Source organism: Haemaphysalis longicornis, unplaced genomic scaffold, assembly GCF_048455015.1.
Source record: "Haemaphysalis longicornis isolate Haplotype H1 unplaced genomic scaffold, Haemaphysalis longicornis Haplotype H1 scaffold_1, whole genome shotgun sequence".
In the NCBI taxonomy this organism is placed as follows: Eukaryota; Metazoa; Arthropoda; class Arachnida; order Ixodida; family Ixodidae; genus Haemaphysalis; species Haemaphysalis longicornis.
The window spans coordinates 89998040-90025888 of NW_027526203.1; the positions used below are offsets into that span (position 1 = coordinate 89998040).

Below are 27849 nucleotides of genomic sequence, written 5' to 3' on the forward strand. Positions count from 1 at the left end.
TCTCCAACCGCCACCACTGTCGGCTTTGCCGCTCTCCTCCTGTCGGTGTAGGCTTTGCTGTACTGTTGCCTGTGCTTGACACGCTGTCGAAGCCTGGCCAGTTCCTGATAGGGTGTCTTCGCAAACGACTCGGGCGATAAGCCGAGGATGTCAAGCTTTGTCCTTGGCAGCCTTCCATGAAGCAGTACCGCAGGGGCCACTCCTGTTGTGGCGTGAGGTGTACACCTGTAAACGGGGAGATTATCCCGTACAGCAATTCGCAGCGAACGCTGTTCCAGACAAGCCAGTTGGAAGTACGTCTTGAATGTGCGGTTGAACCGCTCGATCTGTCCATTTGCCTGCGGATAATAAACAGATGAATGCGAAAGGCGGATCGCTCGTTCTTTTAGGAAGTCGATAAATTCTTTTGAGGTGAACTGGGGCCCATTATCGCAGACTATCTCTTCAGGATACCCTTCAGATATTGAGCCGGAACTCGTTCACGGTTCTTGTAGAAACGTCTCTGCACAACTGCACTTCAGGCCATTTTGAGAAGTAGTCCACGAGCGTCAGTGCAAACCTTCAATCTGGAGGCGCCCTCTCCAGGGGACCAACGATATCAATCGCCAGTTTCTGCCACGGTCTCTCCGGTAGCTCCACAGGTTTCAAAGGGGCAGGGGACGTCTTGGCCGATTTATCCGCTGCTTGACAGATGGTACAATTGTGGACTGCTTCTTCCACATGACTGTCCATGCGGGGCCACCAAAACTGCTCCCTAAGTCTGGCTTTGGTGCGTCCGATACCCTGCTGGGTTTCATGCGCTGTTGCTACCAGATGAACAATGAAAGATGAAAGAACGACGAGCCTCTCTGCCCGCAACAACAATTCTCCCACTGCTGACAATTCCTCTAGAACTCCGAAATATGGTTTTGGCTCTACACGCAAGTTCTTATGCGAGGGCCAAGACCCCTGTGCGTACGCCTTCACCTTCTGAAGCGGGACGTCCGCAAGAACTGCTTGTTCAAACTGCTCTCTCGTCAGGCAAGTTGGTTGGACCATGCAAACAATTTCTTCCTCAAAAGTCAGCTCCGAATCTGCCACATGGACTGGCAACCGTGAAAGAGCATCGGCTACTCTGTTTGACGAGCCTTTCTGGTACTCTACCTTCAAATTGTAACGTAGTAGCCTTGCACACCAACGTGCAATTCTGAGTGGGCGGGGGCCTGAGCCCTGCGAGGACAGAAGTGAAACGAGTGCCTGGTGATCCCACATTTATTGCCCTTCTTAAAGCTCTCTACAAAGCACACCAGCTAAATTTAGCAATTATAGTGTGCTGGGTTCTTGGCCATTGTGGCATAGCTGGCAACGAGGAAGCCGACCAGGCTGCTGCCAGAGCAGCTGAAAGAACCAGTATTGACATCACGCAAGTACCTTATCTCGATATTAAACCAGCAGTAAAACACATACTCCTTCAGCTCTGGCAGAAAGAATGGGACGGAGAAGTAAACAACAAGCTTCACTTGGTACAACCTATAATCGGCCAATCAGCTGCCAGGGAAAAAAACAGGGCCTTCGAGGTCTGGCGATGCAGACTACGAATAGACACACACATGGCACGCATTCCTACCTCCTGACTGGTGACCAGCCGCCAAACTGTGCCAGATGTGGCGAGGGCCTTTCAGTCCTCCATGTTTTGGTTGAGTGCTGGGCCATGGAACCAGAAAGGAGACGCTATTTCCCAGAAATGTACCGTAAGAATATGCCACGGCACATTGGAATGTTTTTATCAGACTGTCCTGTGTTCGAGTTCCGCAGAGTTTTAGAATACCTTGATGATATCGGTTTTTTAAAGCAGGTTTGTTTTAGAAAGTAACATTCTCGTCCACCTCATTACCTTGTTCATCCGTAGGGCTCTATTTACCATGGCCCTATACACCGTTAGCTCATTCCATGCCTCATCACACTCCTCACTCATCTTTTCGATCCGGCCCTTTACACCGAAGTAATTTTATGCACTATTTGCACTCATTTCATCACCACGTTTTTACCTCATTATAGGAATGGCGCTCTTTGCATTAGATGCCCTTGCGCCAAAAAAACCCACCAAAGAAGAACACTTTTAGGGCTTCAACTCTTTCTTGGGAGAGTTCTCCCGTGTGTTTAACTCCTAGGTGGTCAACTCCCCAAAAGGCATTTTTCAGTACGAATACGGAGGCTTCCGTTGTCACGTGAAAGCTTTGCACTTTTCCTGAATCTATGGCTGGCGAGATTGGTGTCGCATCTCCTTGCACTGTCCATCCGAAGACTGTTTCCACAGCAGTGAGGGTTTCGTTAAGGCGATGAATGTACCTTGTCACGAATGTCCTATAGCAGCCCGTTCCGATAAGTAGGCTGATGCCTGGTTCTGGGTGAATATTGAAGCTGGAGACGTCGGCGAAGGCCATCGCGTTGACTTTAAGTTCGTAGAGACTCTTTGGTTTCGTCACCCCCGGTAGGTCGTTGCATATGGTGGGAACTTCAACAGCCTCAATTTGGAAGCTGCGATGGTCGTACTGGCTGTAGAGAGTCAGTTGTACTCTTTTGTGCTTTTTGCTATGAAACGACGAGCTCCCCAAGCCACAAATCGTCATCTGCTCCTCGGCCAGTACCTTTGTTCGTAACTTCCTGAACAGCGTTTCCGTTATGAAGGTACGCTGACTACCTCCGTCAAACAACAGTCTCACCGGATGTTTGCTAGCTGTTCCCTTGGCCCATACGTGTGCCGTCTGGAGAAGAAGTCCTCAGGGGAGTCATGAACTCAATCGCCGTACTAGACACAGCCGCGATTTTTGCCTGCGATGGGCGCTTCCAGTTTGGATCGCACAAGGGAGTGATGTGGCGCCTCTTGCAATTTCTACATGATAGTCTTCTTGCAGTCTTGCACTCCTTGGCGCGGTGATAGGGCCTCGCGCAGGGAAAGTAAAAAACAAGTTTTTTCTACGTGGATTTCTTTTCTTCTAAAGAAAGTTTAGCCGTACAGTCGTTCGTGCTGTGTTCATTAGATTCATTATAATCTCTGGACAACCTCACTGGCAGCGTGGAAGCAGTACCTTGAACGCTTTCGTTGAGTGGCCGCTCTAGTGACTGCGTTTTAATTGGCATTTCCGTTGCTGCTGCAGTCATCATGGGAGTAATTTCCCGACTGCGAACTTCTAGGTTCACCAGGTCAAGTAACATCGAGGGTTTATCGGGCCTTTCGTCTCCCGTTTCTCCTGCTGGTGTTTCCTTTAACGTTATCTGGTTAAACTTGAGGACTAGCTCATAGGGTAAGCTCTGTAACAGCGCAGTCTTAAGCATGACTTGGTACGACTCAGTGTGTACACCCAAGTTCTTCAGTGATCTAACGTTAGTGTGTATACGTTCAGTGAGTGTCTGAAGGCCGCTCAAATCTTCGCAGGAGGTCACTTTCGGGAGGTTGAGCAATCTGCTAAGGTGATCGTTGATTATTAGGCTTGTGTCTCCAAAACGCTGCTGCAGCAGTTCGATGGCCATGGGGTAGCTCTCGTTAGTTGTTGGTAATCCGCTGATTACGCCTTCCGCTTTCCCCTTCAAATAACTGCGCAGGTACTTCAGTTTGTCAACGTTGGCTAGCGATGAGTTTTCATGTATCGTCGATTCGAACTGGTCCCAAAATGCAAGCCACTGAATAAATTCTCTATGAAAAGCCTGGATTGCAAGCTTTGGCAGTCTAACCTGAACTCGTTCTTCGTGTGATGTTGGAGCCTGTGTTGCACTAGTCGCCGTTAAAGGGCAAGCGTTTCGAAGATGCCTTTCAGCGCGGAAAATCCTGCGTGCGATAGAGTCACGGTACTGTTCTATGGCTTCCAACTAATCGTCTAATTCCTCATCGGGGACGTGGCCCTTTATCTTTTTGTCAATATCGTTTAAAGGAGTCTGTTTCAACTTGAGCATATTTAGCTGTTCCGCCAACTCACCCGTCGGTAGTGGGGTAGCTCCATTGTGGCCTTCATTTCGTTGATGATCCGCGTAATTGAGGCACGCAGAGCACCACGCTTCCGTTTGATACGGTGCATGATGGTACACGGTACGTGGAGATGCCGCGCTAGCAGGTGCTGGGGCAATGCGTCGTTCTTGGCTGGTGCGTCATCTTCAAGGGGTCTGTTTTATCGGTAGGGGTCTTCAACTGTGTAATCCTGCCATCCTGGTCACGGCACCAAATTGTTGAAGACCAGGAAGCACACGCGGTTAGAAGAGCACCGCTTTATTTGCGACCTTCTCGTGGCTAGCGTAATTCAAATGATGAAGATGATGACGTCACGAGCCGCGCTGCCCGTGCTGTGGCTTCGATGTCTTTTTCTCAACCAGATCATATTTTCCAATACCCTTCGGCGTCACCTGGTGTTACACCACGACGGTGCGTGAGCCCCCGCGGCGTGTGTTGCGTTACGGTCGAACCATTCGTAAGCCAAGGATGAACTTGTAAGGGGACTCAAAAGGGGGATGTAGTGTGTCGGGTCTCGCCTAGATGGCGCAACGTTGGCCATCGTCATCAGTGTACAAGCTAGTACACTGCAGGTGCGCTAATAAAGCAAGCACCCCGCTAGAGCGGGTTGTGTTCCCGCTCGAAGCATCGTACGTGTGCGTCTCTTAGGGCTGTGAGCTCTGCCGGCGCGGTCCCTCGGCGTGCACGCTCGGCCACCCTCAACACCCAGGGGGCGTTTTGGGACAAAATTGCTGCATATTTACGATCTATGCTTTACGAACACTGATGGTCAGCGAAGAGAGAAATACTAGCAGCAGAAGAAAGGAAGGCTGAACAAAGGACAGGCTTAAAAATGAAGAGAGAGAGAGGGAGAGAGAGCGAGAGATAGAGATAGAGAGAGAGAGAGAGAGAGAGAAGATCTTCGTTCTGGAAGTAATATTGGGGGTTTTCGAAAAAAGGGCAAGCAGATGTTAGAGAGATCAAAGGTGGAACTTGAAGTCCACCTTTGAAAGGGATGCAGCCGCTCCTTTCCTTGCCCTGTCAATCAGCGCGCGTTGATCTTGAGGTAAGGAGCTGGTCAAAGCTGCCTCTCATGCTTCGATGGAAGTGGAATATGCAATGCTTGAGTCCTTCGCCCCGGAGCATACCCATGTGCATGCTTAAGGTGCGTGCAAGGGGTGGTATTTCCCGGCATTTACCGAGTTTTAAGTTGTTCGATCAAACATATTCGCCCCCATTTATTTGTATGTACTGTAACCGTGCACAGTCACGCACACGTGCCAGTATCTTGTGATACGCCCCCTACCGGGCCGTGGATATAAGTGCCCGCCTCTCTCAATAAATGCTGATTGCCAGGGGAGCCTTCGTGCGTTCTACATGGTGGCAGTGGCGGCCGATAACAGCGACGGCCGAGAGCAACAGCGGCAGCGGCCGAAAGCAGCGGAGCTTTAACTTGATTGCGGGGTGTTAACGCGCCGACGCAACGCAGGCGATGAGCCGCGTCGTAGTGTAGGGCTCCGGATTAATTTTGCCCACCTGCAGGGGGTCTGTAACTTGCGCCGAAAGCTCGTGCACACGGGCGTTTCTTCTTTTCGCCTCCATCAGAAAAGCGGCCGCCGCAGCCGGGAAACCGCGACCTCTTGCTCAGCAGCGCAGCCCCTTAGTCACTGAGCCACCACGGCGGGTAGGCAGCGGAGCCACGCCGGGCTGCTTCCAGCTCCGCTTCGCAGAACTCCGACGCGACACCCCGGGGAAGCAAGCAGCCCCGGTCCCCTCGCTACTGCCACCCGCCCTGGACATCTCCGGGGACGTCCGGCTGAGCTGCACAACGTGACAGCACGAGTTTCAGCTGTTCACCGCTGCTGCCTGCTTGAACCAACAGCCTAAAGAGGCCGCCACCTTTCTCACAGTTATTGGGGAGGATGCTCGTGAAACCTACAACACGTCTATGTTTGAGGAAGAAGGCGGACATAGCAGCATTAAAAGAGAAATTTGGGGAATCCTGCAAGCCGTCACTAAACCAAGCGTACCACGATTATAGTTTTAAAATACGCGACAAGCGTCACGGATAAAGCTTTAATGACTGGCTAACCCAACTGAGAGTATTGGCCAAGAGTTGTGAATTTGGCGAAATAGAAGAATGCATGCTGCGGAGCGCAGTTATTCTTGGCGTGAACGGTAACCATCCTCAAGGAAGGCTTATCTTGGAGAACGCGAATTTTTCCAAAACTGTCGAAATATGCCACACTTAAGAACATGGCAAAAATAACGGCGAGGCAATATAAGCAGGCGCGAATGGCAAATCTAATACCAAAGAGTTTTAGCAGACCGTTTTCGACGCTCCGCTATGCTGCCGGCGTCCCGCTGAGCACAACCGGAGCGTCAGCAGCCGAAAGGCGTTTAGCAAAGCGATAAACGTATCTCTCTCGACGGGGAATGATTCGCGTGACTGGTCGTTTAGCGTGCGCGTGTAAACCAAAACTTCATCCCAAAGAAAGCATAAGAATTTGTATTTGGTCGCCTAGACAAAGCAAAATACCGTGTTTCTTGGCCTCATTTAACCTTTTTTTGTATATTGTAGTCGCTGACATGGTATAATTTTTCTAAATGACAATAAAGAAGCCGATAAACTTTGGAAATAGCCAAGCCAAGGATGCCTTTCTCTGCGCTGCATAGAAGCAGCCCCGCGCTTCGGTCGACGTTTTTTGCTTCCGTTCTAAAGATCTTTGAGGTGTGTGGCACCATTGCCTATTCGGAAGCGCGTTCCTGTTTCAAGTGAAGAAAGAAGTTCGCCGTAGCGCGCTCGCATCGCGGGGTCAGCCATGTTAAAATTCCGCTCGGTAGCGTAAGCTGCCGCGACGGTCCGCTAAGGTGGCCCCAATTAGCGGAGCGGGGCCCCGCTCCCGTATCTCCGGTAGCACGCTAGCGCGCCACGCATGCGCAACGGCGCTCCCGCTTGCTATCGGAGCGGAGCGTCAGAAACGGTCAGCTAAAACTCTCTACCAATGCAGTCTCGAAGAAAGAAATAAGGCGCTGCGGCAGGTGCACCACAAGGCTAATCGCAGATGCCCGGCGAATGGACGCAAATGCAAGAAGTGTGGCCGCAGAAATCATTTCGCTGTCGCATGCAGACCAAGGAGTGATAAGACGCGCGTAAGCAAAGACCGGCTTGCAGATTGTTGAAGCGCAGGAAGAACATTTCTGGGCTGACGCGTTATCAAGAAAGGCCGAGAAAGGCGGTCGCTGGTCAGCGACAGTGAAAATAGAAGGAATGCCCGTCTTGTGCAAACGGGACACCGAAAACATGAAATAACCGACAAAAAAGACGAGATTCCCTCCGCGGTTGCTCAGTGGCTGAGCACGAGGTCGCGGGTTCGATTCCCTGCCGCGTTTCTGATGGAGGCAGAAAGTAAAAATTCCCGTGTGTTCGAGATTTCGGCGCACGTTACAGATCCCCAGGTGGTCAAAATAATCCACTCTACGGCGCGCTTCATCGACCGTGTAGCGTCGCCGCGTTAAACCCTGCAATCAATCAAAAGAGACGGGAGTTGGGACGTCATGCTGAACCTGTTTTTTAACCACCAAAAAAGGGAACACGACACGTACGCTTGCTTGTCTCCGGAACTGAGGCTAGCTTCGAAGCGAACTTCATCGCCGAAGATGCCGCTGCCGGAACTCTCAGTGGTTCTGTCGCATAACAGCTTCGTTATGTCGCGGCGGTGGCGCAACGAAGTTGCGAAGCTTTACGAAGTTGCGAAACCTTACGAGGACGTATTCAACAGCGTCGACATGCTCCCACGTGTTACCTGCCGCATGAAGCCCAAAGCCAGAAGCCCAAGCCCAAGTATGGACCAACAAGCCCAATTACTTCCATTGCCTCAGTTAATTTTCGGAGCAAAATTTACATTCAGCGTCGTAGCGATTCGGGTGCAATAAGTGAAGGCGCGTCGGATTGTATGAGCCGTAGGGTAGTCTGTTGTTCTCTGGAAAGGTCAGGGTAAGGCGAAGGTAGGGTCTGTCTCTGAAGGCGATAATGATGGGTTATGTCCCTGAACGAGACAACCGGGTGACTGTCCTCGTGCAGCTCCATAGCATGGGGGCCCAAGCGCGCGCTTGTTGGTGGGCGTATTCGTTGCCCTCCGTGGAACAGTGAGCGGGTGTCCAGATAGCTGAATGAAACATTTTGGGAGTGGGTTTTCAGCAGACGCAGTGCCGGTCGGGAAATCCAACCCGACTGGTAATTCCGGTAGGCTTGTTGGGAATCGGTGGCTACCTTCCGAACCCCTTGTTGAGAGAGAACCAAGGCGATGGCTGCCTCTTCTGCGGCTATCAGCTCTTCCACCGTGTTGTGGAGCCCCGGGCTAAGCATATTCTTTGTTGCACGCTCAGGAGAAGACCAATGCTTGCACGACCGCCTTTCTAATCATTATATAAAGCATCATTATGTCCTTTTTGCCGAGAAGAAGACAGGGGTTGACGTAAGTGATACTTGAGAGGACAAAAGCTTGACTTAAACGAAAGGTATCGCATTCCTTGAGGCCCCTCTTCTTGGTGGCAACTCGCCTGATCATGTGTATTATTCGATTGATACTGGGTTTGAGGCGCTGCAAGGATACGTCACTGCTGGTGTTGGCCTGGAGATGTAGGGCCAAGATATTGATGCTGGGGCGTCAAGAAGTATTTGAATGTGTTACTTGGTGTGCCGTTTGGCGTGACAGCGGACGACAAAGCGCTGTGATTTTTTTCGCGTGAACACTGGAGGCCACAGGGTTTAGCACATTGGCATACTAGAAGTGAGATGCCATGCGTTGCTGTGGGCTTCCTTAAACTTTTGTAACTCCTAGCACACGCGCAAGGCACGCACAGAGCTGCTGGACGTGCCGTGGGCGGATCGCACTGCGGCATGATTGCGTGACTCTATCACGTGACGTTCAGCGAGAATGCCAGGGGTAAACCCGAAGATGTGCTGGTGAGTGCACCACCTGTGTTCCCAGTCTTCGCGTGGGCTTGTAGCTAAATCGGTAAGACAACGGGCTCTCGGTTTGCTACTCTATTAGTTCCAGGTTCGGTTCATGGCGGTGCCAGTAAATTCCGTTATTTCTTTGCGGGCGTTTTCAGATGACACCAACGGTCGCGAAAGAACCCTTGGGGGGTAGTGGTAAAAAGCTTTGCTTTAAAATGACACGTACTACGTTAGCCCCGGTTATGCTTCGCGCTGCCGCACCGTCCAACGGCGCCACATTCGCAGCGCCCGCCTGCCACCCCACCTACAGCTGGCTGCGCAGTTTTACGGCAAGGCCGCTCGGTGGCGTCACTGCCCATTGGCGCGCTGGCACGACCATGTGTGCAAGCGAAACTGGATCATGACGAGCTGAGCAACGACGAGTATCACGACTCTTCGTTGCCAGCAGCATGATCGGTCACCGGCTTTCCCGGAAACAAACATAATAAAGCAGCACGGCCTCGCTATCTGCGTGTGGTCGCTCCGGGTATAGCTTCCGGTGTCGGTTTTGAAACTGCATGGCGCCGTCACGCCCTCCTTACTCGTTTTATTCATGAACAATGGACGGTTAAATTGATATCAGTGCAAATATATCAAACCTAGGACGAACATGCCTCCTCAGAGGATGTATACATCTCCTTTGGAGTTTTCTGGGCGCGTGGAAGTATACAGATGGTTGAACTCCACGTTGGAAGGGGACGATAATCCGCCTAAATTCTCTTTTCGACTCCTTAGATTTCGACTCCTCGGATTGGAGTAACATGGAGGTTCATTCACGTATTTACACCAACCGTATGGAGTATATCGTTTCATATAAGGAGTATTTGTAGCTTATTACCCGCTAAAAACTCCATTTACGGCTTTGTTTCATTTGCAGTGTGTGTGTACTGTAAAGCGCACACTTTAGGATCATTGCTTTCAGAAAAGACAACAAAGTTCAGTGTGCACAAAAATATTGGTTATCGTAATCGTACAGTTTTTGTGAGCCCCCACTTCGAATATCTTTACAAATTGTTCAAATGTCAACCTTGAAAGACGTGTAATTATTCCATATATGCTTACAGATAACAAAACGTTTGCATGCTTCCCGGTATAATTAAACAAACTATTAATTTACGCCCGTTAGGATAGCTGTAATTTGTATTCATCAAGAGTATGAACAGCGGAAAGTTCAATAATTTCACTGAAAAAAATCCAAAATCTTTGCGATAAAATTTCGGAAGTTTATCCCAGCCTTACTCGTAAAAACCTTTCTAGCTTGCATTTTTAGATAGACTCAGCGGCCTTGTGGTACCGTTTGAGTTGAACATGGCTCAGACCGCGTGGAAGCGCAATGACGCCAAGTGGAATAGGGACGTGCAATGCCTCCGGCCGGAGTACCTATCTGCATCGCTGCTGTTACAATGATCGGAATGATCTCTGCAAAATCTTTCAAGAGTAGCTCTTTTAGTCTTCATGTTGTTTACGGCATATATAAGCCTTACAACATAAACATTCACTCTCCTATGCGGATTATCGCATGTGAGCCGGATTTTCGGGTTTTATAGACTGTGCTGCCATTACAAGAACCCCATGATTACGAATTTGTGGTTGCAATGGACAGCACTATTCGTTTTCTTGGAACCAACAGAATGACATAAGCCTACGGTGGAAAATATTTCTGATGGCAAAAAAATGTTCCATTTGCTTAACCAATTACAGTAAAGGAAATACAACGTATGAGTTTATTCTAACAGCACTACTTTGCCTTTAAAATGGGCCACTCTTGTTAATCATCATTGCGGCGCAGTTTCATCTGCACAAATTGTTCTTAATAACCCCAGGTCGCCTTTTGGTAAAATCTGACCGGTACTGTCTGACAGCGTCCCTATCTCCCAGGTGCTATTGCTGCTTCTGATATGGAAGCGATGGAGTAAATGTCTGCCACCTTCTGGATTCACGTGCGTGCTCCTGGGTGTCCTGTCTACAGCTGCTGTTCTGGATATTCTCGGAATCTTTTCTGTACCCCGAAGCAGCAAGGTACTAACCCTGTTTTTTCTCTCGGCTAATCACAATATCTGCGGCAGGTTCAAGTCCCGAATGAAAATTCAGGAACAAAAAGCGGGACTGTCTTGTTACCAGCAATGCTGCTGACGGGATGCGTGTAAGTGCAACAAGCTTCAAGCTTCGTACGCAAACTAAGTTCTCCGTATGACGAACTTCAAGTGAATAAAAGATGTTTACATCTCGTGTAAAGTTGTTAAGCAGTGTGCGGAGCCCAATGTAACATGTCAGAGCATTATAAATATATGGGGTGCACTTTGAACCTATGCCTCCTCCTTAAGTTTTAATAGCCCGCAAATAAAAGGCGAAGTATTTGTTGCTATCCTTCTTGTGCAAGCCAGTAATTGCGTTTAGATAATTACCACAAAATTTTAACTCGTAATTGACAAGCTACACTCATCGTCATCGCCCGCCGTCACGAAACAGTTACGCTTTACGGCAATGCACTGCACTCCAAACGGTGTTGGCAAAGCCTGGTTGATGTCACCGGTTTTTACATACTTCGCTTTCTTGGGGGGTTTAATGCGAAACTTTATTAACAAATGTAAACACCTCCTAAGTAAAACGTACAAGACGTCCTTAAATGCTTTTCAAGTAGCAAGCAGCTGTAGAATCTGTAAGTACGACGCAAGCACTCGAAAAGCACTATGAATATAACCAAAATAAAGTAGATATTTATTTCAAGCGTAAACAGCAACACAACTGTCGCAATTGGCAGCGTGCGTCACTTACACGGATGAGTGTCAAGAACCAAAATATTTCCAGTTTTCTCTGCGGTTTTAAGTTCGTTGTAGTAAAAGAGAACCCTTTGTACCTGCTTTTTCAGCATGCCACTTTGACGAAGATGACTTTGGAAACCCAGGTACTGACCGTCACGTTGGTTTTGACAGTTTGCTCTGCTGGAAATTTACTTATCTCTGGCACCCGGGACTTGGTCGTATCTTGGTCAGGACCAACGCACGTACGTAGCCTCTGAAGGTCACTTTAATATCGCGGTGACATTGAAATCGCAGACACTCCTGCGTCACTCACGTAGCGTTTGCCGAATGGAACAATTGGAATTAAAAGGACACTGAACTTTATAAAAATCACGCATTTCAAAAACGTCATCTAAAGCATTGTCCCTTAGATGTTCCATATTTACTGTAGCGAACAAAAACAAAATTTTTTGAACGTGTAGCGGCCACTTCGCCATCAACAGCAAGCGCCCACCATCATCATCATCGGCCGCTGCCTCCATCGTCAGCAGCGCGTGGCCTCGACACACAGCGAGCCACGCGCCACAGAACCTCATGGCTTCCGCGCTGCTCGGCCGCACTCCACGGGCTGCTCCCTGATTCTCGGCCCATGTTGTCGTCCCCACGCAACTCTAAATAAATGTAGGCCCGGCCGCACCGCCTCATCGGCCGCCTACATAATTGGTGACCCGGACGTCGGCAGTATGGAGCCCCATTCCGCTTGCCCGCTGCCGCCCTACCCGGCCTTCGAGCGACCCTACCCCCGAGCCTGGTTCGTGAAAATGGAAGCGCACTTCCTCATTCGCCGTATCGAGTCACAGACCGAGCGCTACCGCATCACTACCGCCCTGCTTCCGGCCGACCTACGCTGTGAGCCGCTAAAACACTGTGAGCGGCCCTACGACACGCTACAGGCTTACATGATGGCGCGTCTGGGCTCGAGTCATTCCCACCACCAGGACGCTGCGTCGCCCCCTTCTATGGTGTCCGCGCACGCAATAACGCACGATGGAACCGGAACTGCGCCGTCCAGCTTGCAGCTGCCCTCGTCCCTCAATGAATTTTCGACACGAGAGCGAAGCAACGTTGCAGCACCACCCGGCTTCGCTGAACGTCACTCATCCACGTTCGGCCACTCTAATCTGGCTGCGCCCACGCACTCGACTCCTGGCGATTCCACCATGCCACTCGATACAACTGCGTTGCCACCTCGCCCACCGTTCTACCCCAAGAACCCCGAGGTGTGGCTTATGCAGAAGGAGTGCTATTTCGACCTGTACCACATCACAGCCCAGGAGGAACGTTACTTCCTGATGTACGAGCTCCTGCCAGCAAGCTTAGCCTCCAGCTTGCCGCAGCCTGGAGGCCAGCCCTACGACGAGCTGAGGACCGTCCTCCTGACGCGCCACGGTCGGTACCTAAAACCACCCACGCCAGCCGCCCGGCCTTGCACCACCCCGGTCGGGGACCTGGCTCCTAGCACCAGCATGCTGGCGTCGGCGGTACCACCCTGCGACGACACCACGGCCACTGCTGCCACGCTCTACCCCGTGGATGGCAGCCCAGAGGGAACGACAATGAAGGACTGCCCCTCACGCCCTAGCAGTCCGTCGCCCAATGTGTCTGCGCTACCTCCCCGCAGCGCTCAAGCCCCGGGCTGGCACCTGAAGACACTTTTTTACCACCATTCATGCAAGCGGCTCCTGATAACCCAGGTGCAATTTCGGCAAACACGACGCCGTGTTCGTCCACACGCCTGCATACTTCAGTCGAAGACGCTGTTTCGCCACGCATTTCAACCATCTTTGCTCTGGCTACGGTTCCCCTGCCTTCGCCGCAGATCACGCACGAGACGCACACTGTTGTACTCGTTCCCAACGTTGAGGAAAGCCCGTCCTCCTGACCACCATGGCTGAATGGACGCAGAGTCTGCGAGCCAAAAGTCCCGCACGTCCCAGCGGCCACTTCGTCATCAACAGCATGCGCCCACCATCATCATCATCGGCCGCTGCCTCCATCGTCAGCAGCGCGTGGCCTCGACACACGGCGAGCCACGCGCCTCAGAACATCACGGCTTCCGCGCTGCTCGGCCGCACTCCACGGGCTGCTCCCTGATTCTCGGCCCATGTTGTCGTCCCCACGCAACTCTAAATAAATGTAGGCCCTGCCGCACCGCCTCATCGGCCGCCTACAAACGAATTAGGGGCAAGAAGATTTGGTACAGCCAAAGTTAGTCTATTTAGGGTCCGTAATAAAAGAGAATTCATCGTTTTCGTGAAGCTGAAATTGCGAAGTATTCGCTACACCAACCACAACTACACACAGTAGTTAGCAGGTCAATGCTAGCTGTAGCGAAGGACATTTGCTACCGGAATTTCTGCTGGGACTGTGCAGTTTGGACATTCGCAATAAATGTATCCTACTTAAGAAAAACATGATGCACAATGTAACGACGACGATTCGTGAACGCGAAGCGTTTTCGTGAGGGATTCCTTGGTTGTTTTCTTGGATGCAGTTAGAACTTTTGATCACAGCGGCTTTACATTTGATCCTTTGTCATTTGATTTCGCACAAAGATAGCTTCGCGTTCAACCATCACCTTCCTTTGACGGAAGGAAGCACGATTTTTCGAATTTCGCGCGTCGAAGCACCCCTCTATAAAAGGACACTGCTTTGAACGTGTCTGAAGGGCGCATACTGATAGACATCGGCTTCATAACCCGAGGTTCGATTCCGACAACGGGAAGCGTTTTTTTCTTCACTTCACCCCCGGTCATTGATTGATTGATTGTAGGGTTTAACGCGCCGACGCAACGCAGGCGATGAGGCGCGCCGTAGTGGAGGGCTCCGGATTAATTTTGACCACCTGGGGATCTTTAACGTGCGCCGAAATCTCGTACACACGGGCGTTTTTGCTTTTCGCCTCCATCAGAAAAGCGGCAGCCGCGGCCGGGAATCGAACCCGCGACCTCGTGCTCAGCAGCGCAACGCCTTAGCCACTGAGCCACTCACCCCCGGTCATCATCAGAATGGATGGATGGATGGATGGATGGATGGATGGATGGATGGACGCATGAACGGATGGACGGATGGACGGATGGATGGATGGATGGATGGATGGATGGATGGATGGATGGATGGATGGATGGATGGATGGATGGACGGATTGATGGATGGATGGATGGATGGATGGATGGATGGATGGATGGATGGATGGACGGACGGACGGATGGATGGACGGACGGACGGACGGACGGACGGACGGTTGGATAGACGGACGGACGGACGAACGGACGGACGGACGGACGGACGGACGGACGGATGGATGGATAGATGGATGGATGGATGGATGGATGGATGGATGGGTGGATGGATGGACGGATGGACGGGTGGACAGATGGATGGATGGATGGATGGATGGACGGATGGATGGATGGATGGATGGATGGACGGACGGACGGACGGACGGATGGATGGACGGACGGACGGACGGACGGACGGACGGATGGATAGATGGACGCATGGACGGATGGATGGATTGACGGATTGATGGACGGATTGATGGACGGACGGACGGATGGATGCATGGACGGACGGACGGATGGATGGATGGACGGACGGACGGATGGATGGATGGATAGACGGACGGACGGACGGACGGATGGATGGATAGACGGACGGACGGACGTGCGGACGGACGGACGGACGGATGGATGGACGGATGGATGGATGGATGGATGGATGGATGGACGGACGGACGGATGTAGATAGATAGATAGATAGATAGATAGATAGATAGATAGATAGAGAGAGAGAGAGAGAAAACAGAGAGAGAGAGAGAGAGCTGCCAGTCCTAAAAAATTGGGCCCATCTCCCCGCGAGGGGGACTCGAGTAAATGCGTCGCATAGGAGGTGATTGATTGGTTGATTTTGGGGTTTAACGCGCCGACGCAACGCAGGCGATGAGGCGCGCCGTAGTGGAGGGCTCCGGATTAATTTTGACCACCTGGGGATCTTTATCGTGCGCCGAAATCTCGTACACACGGGGGTTTTTGCTTTTCGCCTCCATCAGAAAAGCGGCCGCCGCGGCCGGGAATCGAACCCGCGACCTCGTGCTCAGCAACGCAACGCCTTAGCCACTGAGCCACCGCGGCGGGTGCATAGGGGGTGGGTGTATTGCGTTAACGTTTAGTGTTTGGGGAGTTGGTGGTAGTGAATGCGTTGTATCAGCAGCTTCTTGATGTAGTTTGAATGAGTCAAGGATATAAGGCGCGTTCGTAGCCTCCCATTCTGTGTCGGCTATGTGGCGCAATGGGTAGAGCGCCGTGTCATTTAGTTCCGCCCTCAGGGTCGAGGGATCGAAACCAGGCGCCGGATAGTATTTTTTTTTATATAGTGTAGGGGGAGGGGTGCGGACTACGACTACGGACGTCAACACGGGTGACATCGTGAGTTGCTGAAATGCTCTGCATTTAAAAGCTCTCAGTCCGGGCACATCAGTCAGTAATTTGACTCCGGGCTACAGCCGCTGCGTGAGGCCGCTCGTCTCCAGGTAATGGAGCAGATGGGGGAAGACTTCCCGTTGGGTGGCCGCCAGGCCCCTTCGAAAACAGAAGGTCCTCCATGCCGGCGATGGGAAGGCCTCGACGCTGAAGTGCTCGGTGGAGCTCTGCTCTCGCGCCCGCGTGGTGGGTACAGAAGCAGAGTAGGTGCTCCAGCGTCTCTGGTTCCGGACAGTCCACACATGTAGGGGATTCCTTGCGCCAGCTGTCGGTGCAGGCGCTCCGCCACATTGCAGCGGTCGAGCCGCATGCGGAGAAGCAGCCAGCGGGCATTCCTGCTGATGTGTGCAGGTAGCGGCTGCGGCGCCAGGCCGCTCACAACACGAGGGTCAGGGTGCATCGTCTGTACCATGCGGGGCAGGGCGGTGTGGGCCTTGTCGAAGGCGGTGACGTCTTGGGAAACTTTGGCCCACTGGACCACCGCTGCGGATTAACTTTTTTAACTTCGGTATTTCATTTGTGTGTGTGTGAGGGGGGGAGGTGGAGGGGTGACGTGACCAAATGAAATGCTATGTGGAAGACCGAGAATGTATGCACTCTAGTGACCGCACTCTTCATTGTCATGACGATTTTTTCGTGGTTCTTTTTTTTGGTGGGACATTCCGTCCGAGCCCTGGTTGTTGTATTTTATATCTTCAGATAAACCAGGTTCGCGCCGCTGCTCCCTTCAGTTGCTGCTTCGGTCTGCGCCGTCCGATGTGCTGACAATGGAGGCCAACGATTCTGGCAGTGACCCGCCATGGTGGCTCAGTACCTGAGGCGTTGCGCTGCTGAGCACGAGGTCGCGGGTTCGATTCCCGGCCGCGGCGGCCGCTTTTCTGATGGAAGCGAAAAGCAAAAAATACACCATCTTCCCACGTGGGAACCCTGAGGAGATGCAAAGCATCTCGAGTTTGCACGGACGGCTTTGCATTTGCTCAGGGTTCCCACGTGGGAAGATGGTGTAATTTTTTTTTAAATATGATTTTTGAGACATAATATTTGGATTGCTTAGCCATATTAACTTGAACGGCGAGACAGCTTTAGCACCTTGGCAACCCAAGCTACGTTGGTCAAGCTTGAAATACGTCTGTTTTTAAACTGCGCTGAATTGGATAGCTTCAATCGATTTAGCCAGCAGTCAGTTTCATTTCAGAGCCACGGCCGCTCGATAGAGAGAGAGACTTCGTTTCTATCGAGCGGCCGTATCAGAGCATACAACTAAAAGAATATTTAAACCAAAGTCGCTGTGGGAAACGGCTGTGCAATAGGCTGCACAGCCATTTTCCCACAGCTGTTTTCCCACGCCACTGAACGGTTGCTTATGCGGTGGCGTCATCGCAGCGGTCTTAAACCGCGATTACCATTTACTGACGGCATTCCACGAGATCGCGCGTTTAGATATTGCAGAGTCATCTTTCGGGTCACTGGTAACAGTATTACTTTCCATATACGCGAGACAGGACTTTGGTTGAAGCCGCTTTCATGTGGAATGATCCGGCAATTCCGAAGGCGCTCCGGTCAGCCGTCACCGATGTGTGGCGCTCCTGCGGAAAGTCGCGGCCGCAACTGCAAACTCCGCTATCACGCGCTCGCCCGCAGTCGACGCGTGATTCGGCAGGCCGGAGCAATGTGACGTCTTGCATTGTTGCAGAAAGGGTCCATTGCTCGGGGTGGTGCGGGAAATTGGCAATAACTTGTTTAGACAAACCACGTGAAGTACGTGTGCAAATTTTTTTTGCCTTGGCCGTTGTCGTAGCCCCGCAGTGTTTTTGTTTTATCTGTGAATTGCGATGCAGTTATTGTAGTTTCAGAAAATGGATATACTGCTGTGATTTATTTCCCGTTAATTTCAACTTTATTTTTTGGAGGCTTCAGCAACCAACCCCCATTTTCGCTTACCTCTCTTGCAGATGCGTCAAAAAATTCTGGATGAAGATAGCACATCACCGTTAGGAAAAGTATTCTGTGTCAGCTTGCTTCCGTAAGTAGGGTGACTGAACTTTGCAATTTTTTGGTAACATAAAAACTTGGGAATGTTAGTTACAAGAATCGATTTGCTACTCGGCAGAAGACACGATAGAAAATGCCTATCGAAAGTTCAAACTTCCGTAATTTTATTTAGTTTCAAGCAAGCTTCTTCTGTGTGCTGGTCGAAGCCCAAATATCGCTACGCTTTAAGTGAAGTTTTGTCACCGGAATGGCAAGTTTTCTTTGCCAGCATTTGATACATCCGCAATAAAAATTAATTTTGTTTGTTTTGCATTTGTTCGCCAAGAGTTTGTTCTCTGCCGTTTCTGCAGGACCTTTACACAACTGTCTGATACATCAATCAGGTGGTACAAACGTAACATTATTTACATAGCCAGTTTTTGCAGATTTGGTGTGTTGATTTTGACGATCGTCTGTAGGGATGTCGCAGTTTAGCTAGTGTTTAGGCGCGTTACAGCGACTGTGTTCTTCATAACGCATGAGTAACGTTCGCAAAAATTTTATGCGATATTTTTATTTTTACTCCTAGTAAAATAACCGACATTTTCTGCCAAGAAATTAGATAAGTAGTGTGTTTTCTTTTGGTTGCGGTTGATCATCATAAAATAATTACGAAGCCTACCGGTTTCCTTTCGAAGTTTAAGCGTTTACAGCATCGCGCAAGTTAGAGGAGAACTTGCTCCAAATTTTTAGCTTCTCTCTTTGGTGCTTTTACATATGCTTAAATTACCAGCAACCCTAAAACTGAACCTTAAATACTATAGCGAGTGATAATTTTTAGTTTTGGTTTTCGTTGCTTCGAGCTCCAAAGGCGGGGACGATATGACGGCGCGATTTCCTCACCATTTTGTGCGGACTCCAAGACCCCGCAGGCCGCCTTCGACGTCTTGCCGCCGAAGCTCAGCGGTTGAGCTGCCTACAGGCCTACCATCACGGTAGATTGGATCAAAGCACTTTTATTAGAAGTCAAGCCCAGAATATAGGCTCTTTTCACGCACGTTCAACTTTGCTTTCGGCTAGAGTGCCAATTTGGCGAGAGGTTGGCACTTCTGGCTACGTGCATCAGTTTTCAAACGCTGCTCACCGACCGCGAGGGGGAACGGATTTTCCCAATTCACGGGGACACTTGTCATGTCACCATCTTTTCCTTACGCTGATGTCCGTTTGCTGCGTGCCTCTGCCCTCGCTGTTGCCTGCATTATAATAAAGATGCAACAACTATGTTCAACGCGTCGCGAAGGCCTTTCCAACTTCAGCCAGCGCGTTGTGTTATGGAAAGATATCAACTGTGTAATAGTATTGATCCCTTCAAAATTGTTGTAAATACCCTTTTAACCTCCTTATGAATTACGCAACTCTGCACCAGGCGAAGTATGAGAATGGGCCGGACGCGACGTACACAAGCCAGCTATCATCCCTGGTGTCTAATTTCTTTTTTCATACCTAACAGATGATACCACAGACGAACTGTACTCTTTCCTGCTCATTGAAATATTATCAGTATTCAAGGACCCGGTCTTCCCTAGTTTCAAAACCACCGCTAAGAGATTTCCCACAGAATTCTACCAATTCGTGGTACTGCCCATCCCGCCGAACGAAGAAACATTTGAAGTTATTCTCCGCCATATGTGTGGTTATCCCGAATCAATGAGTGGTGTTCTGCACGAGACATTTTAGGTACGCAAACACAGGGTTGTGTCAAGAATTCCCGTTCGCTAGACGTGCCGAACACACTACAGGCAAAAAGAAACGCAGACGTACAACAGTTGTTGCAAAATCCGCCAATAAACATTTCGCTCTCAATAATACCTCCAGATGCATTCTGTTTGTATGAGATGATGGAGCGAAACTTAACCTGCATATTCTGTAACATATATTTAGCACCGTATGGTACTATGGTGTGGATGTCCGCGTGCCTATTGCGTAGTACTTGAGACACGTAATATTGTAGCATTTGTTTGAAACAGAAGGCAAGGTGCTCCCATTTGCCTGTTTAAAAATCTGCTTTGGAATTTATGGCGTTTCCTATATGCCGAGTGCGTCAGTGGTTTTTGCGTTGTTTTAGAGCCTCTCTTTTAAGCGAACCTTTCTATGTATCGCAAATGGCGTATGGCGCGCCAAAAACGCACTGCAGGAAAGCCAACTTTCTCTGACGAAGATGATAATAGTTGAAGTGAAAAAAATAAGGTGTAGCTTTGATTCAACCTGGTTGATAGCGAAAGCTTCACTGCCCTGGCTAGGTCCATTGTCGAGGTGTGGTGGATGTGGGGTGTAGCAATGATATACAGACATGTTTGCAATGAATACACTGCTTATTCATCATCTTTTACCCCTCACAGCGTTTATTAAGGGACACATAAGTGATTTGTAAACATTGTGGCATTACTAGCGCAAATTGTAGTCCGCTGTCCACAGGCGATTTTTTGACGAATATGAGTGCGTTTACGCGAATTTATTCAGTAGAAAAATCAATTAGAAAATGGCGTCCTCCTCTCCGAATACTCCCCATTTTTTGTGGCGTTTTCGTGTGACGTCAGACGAAAATGACTTGGATTGACTGCGCTACTGCACGGCTCGCCGAACTTTCGACAGAGTCAGTCGGCGCAGCGTTTATTCCGCCGGCCGCCAATGGGTCGTCGCTATTCGTTCGCTCAATTGAAACTAAGCCACGACACGTTTGTGCATGGAAGAATGTGCGTTTCTTTAGCTTTTTAGTGTGTACACTGTATCAAGCTCCAAGTCCAGGTCGCTCCACACAAGGGCTGCACAAGCGCATATGCGATGCTTCGCTGACTGGTACGCCAGTAGGACAATCTAAGGCCACTTGAAGGCGGGAGAGTCAGCGAAGTCAATGTAGGTATTAAGGAAATAAAATCAACTGAAACCTTTACCGTACACAGTAGAAAAATAGGGAGCAGGAAGAACTTCTTTGCACTGGGTGAACAAGCACAGCGGTCAGCAGCACGACCACGCATCTGCGAACGCTTTTCCTTCTAAGAAATGCAATTGCTAGACGTGAGATATTGTGGAAATTTGGGGGCAGCTCACTGCACGAGCGCTATTCAACAAATATTTGTTTGTTTATTTCAATACTCCTAATGCCCCGAAAGGCGTTACAGACAGGAGTGGGAAGGCTATACAGTGCAAGTTATGGCCGTCTTAAGTGAAACAGGATCAGGGTAGCTGGCAATGGAGGCGGGGAGGCTGTTCCAGTCCGATGCTGTCTTCTGCGAGAACTAATTGAAACGTAAATTCGTCCGGCAATTGGGGACTGCAACATTTAACCTGTGGTCAAAGCGTGGGAAAATGTAAAATGGAGGTGAAACAATGTCATTTTTAATGTCCGGGTTAGTGTAGAATATTTTGTGAAAAAGGCTTAAACTTGCAATTTTCCTGCAAGTTGTTCAAATGAGAAGGTTAAGGTTTGCTTTCATTGATGAAACGCTAGCTGCCCGAGAGTAGTTAGAAACGATGAAACGAGAGGCACGGTTCTGGATTGGTTCAAGGGATGAGGAATGAGATAATAAATGTGGATCCCAGATAGCGGAAGCGTATTCGAGTTTAGTCCTAACAAGTGCTTTATAAAGCAGTAATTTCAAGGAAACAGGAGCTAAGGGAAAGTTGCCGTGTAAGTAGCCAAGCATGCTATTAGCATTGTTAGTTACGAAATCTACGTGCGTTTGCCAATGAAGGTTGCTACTGATGTGAATGCCAAGGTATTTGTACATGTTAACTGTTGTGAGGGATTATTGCTAATTGCATAGGGATAAAGAGAAGGGGAGTGGCGACTTAGGGAAACTTTCATTAGTTTGCACTTAGGTTAAGCTGCATGAACTAGTCAAAACACCATGCTGAAACGTTGTCCAGATCAGTTGGAAGTTGCAAGCAATCATTAGTACGAGATATTTTGCGGTAGATAACGCAATAGTCTGCAAAATGCCTAATTGAGGAACACGTATGATTCGAAAGGTCGTTAATATATATAAGAAAAAGTAGTGGGCCCAACATAGAACCTTATGGTACACCAGAAGTTACTAGGGAAGCGGGTGAGTTAGCTCTACCATATCGGGTACGGTTGGTTAGAAAACACTCAATTCACTTAAGAATTTGGGGATCAATGTTAATTTTTCTCAGTTTCAAGAGCAGTAAGCGATGAGAGACTGTGTCAAATGCTTTTATGAAATCTAGGAAAACGCAGTCAATATAAGAACCCCGATGAATTGTAGAAAATTGGTCGTTAGTAAACTGCAAGAGTTGGGTTTCGCAAGAGTAGGTTTTCCTAAAACCATGCTGATGTTTATAAAAAAATTGTTAGTTCGCAGGAACGTATTGTCAGTTTATTATTACAAAAAGAATACATATCATGGGCAAGATGTACAAAAGGAGGTCTCACAGTCGAAGACTGTAAGGGGACCTCCTGTGCGATGTGAAAGTGGAAAAAATTTAATAAACGCAGCAGATAGCCAGAGAAAAAGAGAACATCAGTAACAATGGGTACAAGCAAATAAAACAGGGATACACATAAGAAATATCATGGAAAAGTTATCAAAGTAATACACTGTATGAAAACAAAAAACAATAAATAATTGCATAGCAGCAAAACACAAAATTAAATGGAAGGACAAAACGGGCTAGTGATTGAAGATTGTGTTTTTTAGCGTGTTTTTTATTTCACTCAGTGTACGTGATGTTTTAATATCCAGGGGTAAGGTATTCCAAAATGCGATCCCAGAAAAATAAACGGTCTAATTGCCATTGTTAGTACGAACTTTGGATAAGATGAAATTATTGTTGAGGGCAAACCTCGTGACATTAGTGTTTGTAAGCAAAGATATTGAACGTGATAAATGTGGAAGTTGGTTGTTTATTGCCTTAGACATATATATACCGCGATTAAATTTAATAAGTTCCTTAACCGTTAATATGTTTTTGTCATGAAGCAATGGCCTAGCGTTACTGCGAAATGGGCTAGATGTGACAATTCTTATTGCTTGGTTTTGGATTGTATGAATTGACGTGAGGTCAGTGCTGTACGTGCTACCCCATGAAACAATGCAGTAAGAAATGTACGAATGAACGAAGGAACAATATGATGACCTTAGTGTTGTCTGATCGAAATAAGGGCGAGCTTTAATTATTATTCTTATGTCGTAGGTCACTTTTTTTCAGATGAGTGCAATGTGTTGATGGTATTTTAAGTTACAATCAAGTTCGACACCAAGAAACCGAGAGGAATCGCTTACAGGGATGTTGCACTCAGCAATTTTGATGGGGGGAGTAGAAGTTAAAGATTTATGGTGTGTAGAGAAGACGAGAAATGTTGTTTTAGATGCGTTTATCTGTAACATATCTTCAGTAAACCAAAGCACCAGCCTGACCATATCAAAGTTTAATTTCTCACTTAATGATGTAAGCCTATTGTCGCAGTTTAAAATTGTGGTGTCATCTGCATATAGTATGCATGTAGAAGAAGAAAGGCAAGTAGATAAATCATTGATGTATAGGAGGAAGAGGAGTGGCCCCAGAGTCGAACCTTGAGGAACACCAATGTTAGTCGTTTTTGATATGGGATATACATCAGAAACTTATACCTTTTGTTTACGGTTACAGAGGTAGCTCTGCCGTGGCAGTAATGGTGGTCCAGTTATCCCAATAGCTTCTAGTTTATTAAAAATAATGTTATGATTGATTGTGTCAAATGCTTTTGTTAGGTCGATAAAAACGCCGCCATCAAAACAACCGCTGTCTGTAGACTGTTTAAGTTGGTCAGTCAGTGAAATAAGCGCAAGGTTACTAGAGTACCCGGAACGGAAGCCGAACTGACAGGGAGATAGAATATTTAATTTGGTTAGATAATTATTTAGGCGTAATGATACCAAATTTTTCAATTACTTTGCTCAAAAATGGTAATATGTAGATGGGACGGTAGTTATTAACGAGTCAAGTATCTCCTTTTTTATGTACTGGAATTATATTACCCTGTTTGAGCTTTTACGGAAACACGCCTGATTTAAACATCAAATTAACAATAAAAGCGAGTACATTTCATATGGGATGGGCTACCATTTTTATATGTGTGGGATGTAAACCATCGAGGCCAGCACTTGTTACTTTCAGGTTGCGTATTACGTTGAGAAGTTCGTCTGGCGTCGACGGAAACAAGAAAAACGAGTGAAGTAGGTGATCTAAGTCCACTTCATCTAATGGAGGCGGGGATGATTCGACTTGAAAGAAAAAGTTTGCAAAATGACTAGCAATATCAGCTTGGTCACTATAAGTAACATCGTTGTGAATCACTTCAGTTATGCTATTGCGATGCGTGGTTCTGTTTAAAAATGAATTAATATTTTCCCATTTCTTTCGAGTGCTATTACCTGCATCTGTTAGTTTTTGCTCATAATACTTCCTTTTGGCTTTTTAACTGCGAGTTGAGTAGGTTTCAAAATGTTCTGTAGCGAGCGAGCAATTTTTTGTTATACGGTTGCCTTTTGGTTTTTCTGTAGAGGTGATCACGTTTGCGCATTTCTTTGAGTAGTCTGTCTGTCAACCATGGAATTTTTTCAGAAGCTATTACTTTGTTACATTTTTGTTTTTGGTACAAGATTGAACATGTGTTAGAAGTAAAAATGAAAATAGGGTGAAAGCTTCCTCCGCAATATTTATTAGATAAACTTCAGACCAGTCTTTATTAGCAACGGCATCTACAAATTTTTCTTTGTTTAATATGCATCTAGTATGCATCTAGTATATGAAGTAAATGTGGTTTCATAACATGATTGAAGCACAAGACAATAGGATAGTGGTCAGTGATATCAATTTCCAAGACTGCAGCATCTGGTGGGGTCAGAAGATTGGACAATGCATGATCAATAAGAGAACCGTTACTATTACAATTTGGTATAGTCAGAATATTAATTAAACATTAATACCCATAGCTGTTCAACGAGCTGACATAGTCTATTGTATTAGGGGAGATATCATCCAGTAAATTAATGAATGACCCATGATAATGACATTGTTATTTTCAAGTGAAATGGCATTAAGAGAATGCTGTAACTTTGTGCGAAATTGGGAAACTGGTGAAGACGGAGAGCGGTAAATACAAGCAAATATAAAATTCTTGTTATCACGATTTAGAAAAGTGGGTTCAAAGTCCAGCCAAACAATTTCACAATGACCTACTTTTAATTCTAGATCAAATCTCCGTTTGCAAGAAACGTTTTTTAGTACGTATATAGCTGCACCCCAATAGTTATTAGATAGTCTGTGACAGTAGTAAGGTGTGTAGGTAGGAAAGCAGAAAAGATTTAGATCGTCTTCCGTGAACCATGTTTCAGTTATTCCAATGATGGAGAATGGGCTGGTAAATGATGAAATGAGATTATGGAATTCATCGAATTGTTTTCGAAGGCTTCTTGCATTGAACTGAATTATTGAGCGAGAGTTATTTCCTACAAAGGAGTTAAGTTGAGCTGGTGAAAAGAAGGGGTAAATAGAAGCCATGTCTGGCACATGTGCATCTTGTACCAATAGAGGAGTTCGACAATTTTAGACAGCTCAGCTTCGCCGCATATTCTGAATACTTTGTCTTGCGTGCTTTGGTTTGACAGTTAGTCGTCCATAGGAACCTCCAGTTTTTCTCTTTCTTTAGGTCCAGACCCTTGGAAAACAGAGCCTTGTGAGCAGGGGTGAGGTGTTCATTGACATATACAGGGCTGTCAGTGGTCGATGGAATGTTGATGTCACTCAAGCAAAGCTTAGCCTTAAGGGCCTTGCTAATGAATTCTGATTTTTCGTCTCTTGAAGTAAAATGTGCGAGAATGTTTTTGTTGTTGACTTTTGCAGTGGGAACACGGTGAACAACGTCGATATCAGTAGGTGACACCGGACACCAGATTTTTTTACCCATCGTTTTCAAGATGGCGACGCAGTCTTCGCCCTGCGTGCATGGCACACCTCTAACCTCGACGTTGTTCAGTCGCGAGTACTGTTCAAGCTCGGCTATTTTTTTGACATCGTGCGGTTTTCAGATTTCAGCGACTTGTTCTCTGCAGTTAAAGATGCGTTTTCTTTCCGCAGATCTTCCACAAGTGTTCCAGTGTATTCGGCACTAGCAACCAGTTCGTCTACGGCTTTGTTCATTTTCACCACATCTACACCAGACGTTTCAAACTTCAGCAAGATCCTTCCAAAAACCGTGTCTTCCAATTTGTCAGTTTGGGCGTTCAGCTTTTCCTCAAGTTCTTCAAACTTTTTTGCTAGCTCAACGTTGCTTTTTGGTCACTCAACTTTTTTGCTAGCTCAAATTAAACTGGAATAAATAACGTGTGCAAGCAGTTTGCACGAAATACTTGCGATGGTGATGGGTCTGTAGTGGGGACGCTGACTTGGTTTGCTCTGCTTGGCCACTGGTACCACCCTTCCATCCTTCCAGTCAGATGGCAGTACAGAGCATTCCAGAGACTGCGAACAAATTGAAGACAAGATTAGTGAAGAGTATGTTGCTGTGCATTTTGAAAATTGGGATGCAATTCCATCGATGCCAGGCGAAGTGGGTTTAAGGTTCTCCATTAATTTGCAAATGCCAGCCGAACCGATGCTTATCTGGTCCACGGGGGGCAACGAGCTATCACTGGACTTAGGTTGCGCTGATAAAACGTCCCTAGGAAAGGAGAGTGTAGTAATCTTGCAGTGCAACACAACAGTCATTTTCTGGCCCTACACCATCTTGTTCATCAAGTAGCTTGATCTTTTACGTTGTGGGTCCGTTCACAGTTTTCCAAAATTTCCGAGCGTTAGTCCGTAACAAGCAAGAATTGATGTTAAAGAAGAATGCTTGCTTTGCTTCCTTTAGCGCATGGTTGTACTCGGACGCTGATTTGGGATAAGCTGACCACCTTATGCTGCTGTCGAATGTCAAGGCAGAACAGAATAATCGTTTTTTTTTCTATTGCGGAGCTTATTAACTGCTGACGTGAACCAAGGGGATCAGAGACAACGAATTGTTTTAAGTGGAATAAATCTTTCGGTTAGCTGATTAGCTCTTGCACCTTTTATTCACCTAAGGTGCAGGAGCTTGAAATGCTTGAAATGCGAAAACTAAATAAAAGTGTAAACTTATTATTCATTATATACCTAATATTTCGCTCGCCGCTAGCGCTGGCTTGTGGCCGTGTGGTCTGGAGCCCTAGGCCTTGTTATTTTACAAGTTAAAAGTTAAAATACCCGAGGGTACATTATTTCTTTTTGTAAGTTCGTTTTCTTGTTTTCGGCCGATGTTTTCTATAGTGCATTCACCATTTTAGGGGCGTAACGTTCACTGCTCCACGAACGAGTTTTCAGAACGCGCGCAGACTGACACTTACGCGCTAGCCAGTTCTCGTTGACGTGCTGTTGCCATAAGCACCGACTGCTTGAGGGCAGTGGGCATTGGCCAGAATCAGCAGACCCTTGGCCTGGTGCGAACACGCTTTTACTATACACGCACGAGTGAGGCATGCTCGAAATATGGGGGAAAAGCGCATGGCATTTGAGCGTCTGCGGGGACGCGGAGAGCATTCATCCACTGCGTAG

The 27849-nt window shown here is 47.9% G+C and overlaps 1 protein-coding gene across 1 annotated transcript in view; it reads left to right on the forward strand.

Moving 5' to 3' along the window:
* LOC144177985 (ATP-binding cassette sub-family C member 2-like) overlaps positions 1-27849 on the forward strand; it is a 603957-nt gene that overhangs the window by 111820 nt on the left and 464288 nt on the right. The window contains exons 4-6 of the mRNA XM_077705540.1: positions 10842-10982; positions 11833-11967; positions 18198-18268. Coding sequence (XP_077561666.1) covers positions 10842-10982; positions 11833-11967; positions 18198-18268 — 347 coding nt within the window. The remainder of the gene's footprint in view (positions 1-10841; positions 10983-11832; positions 11968-18197; positions 18269-27849) is intronic.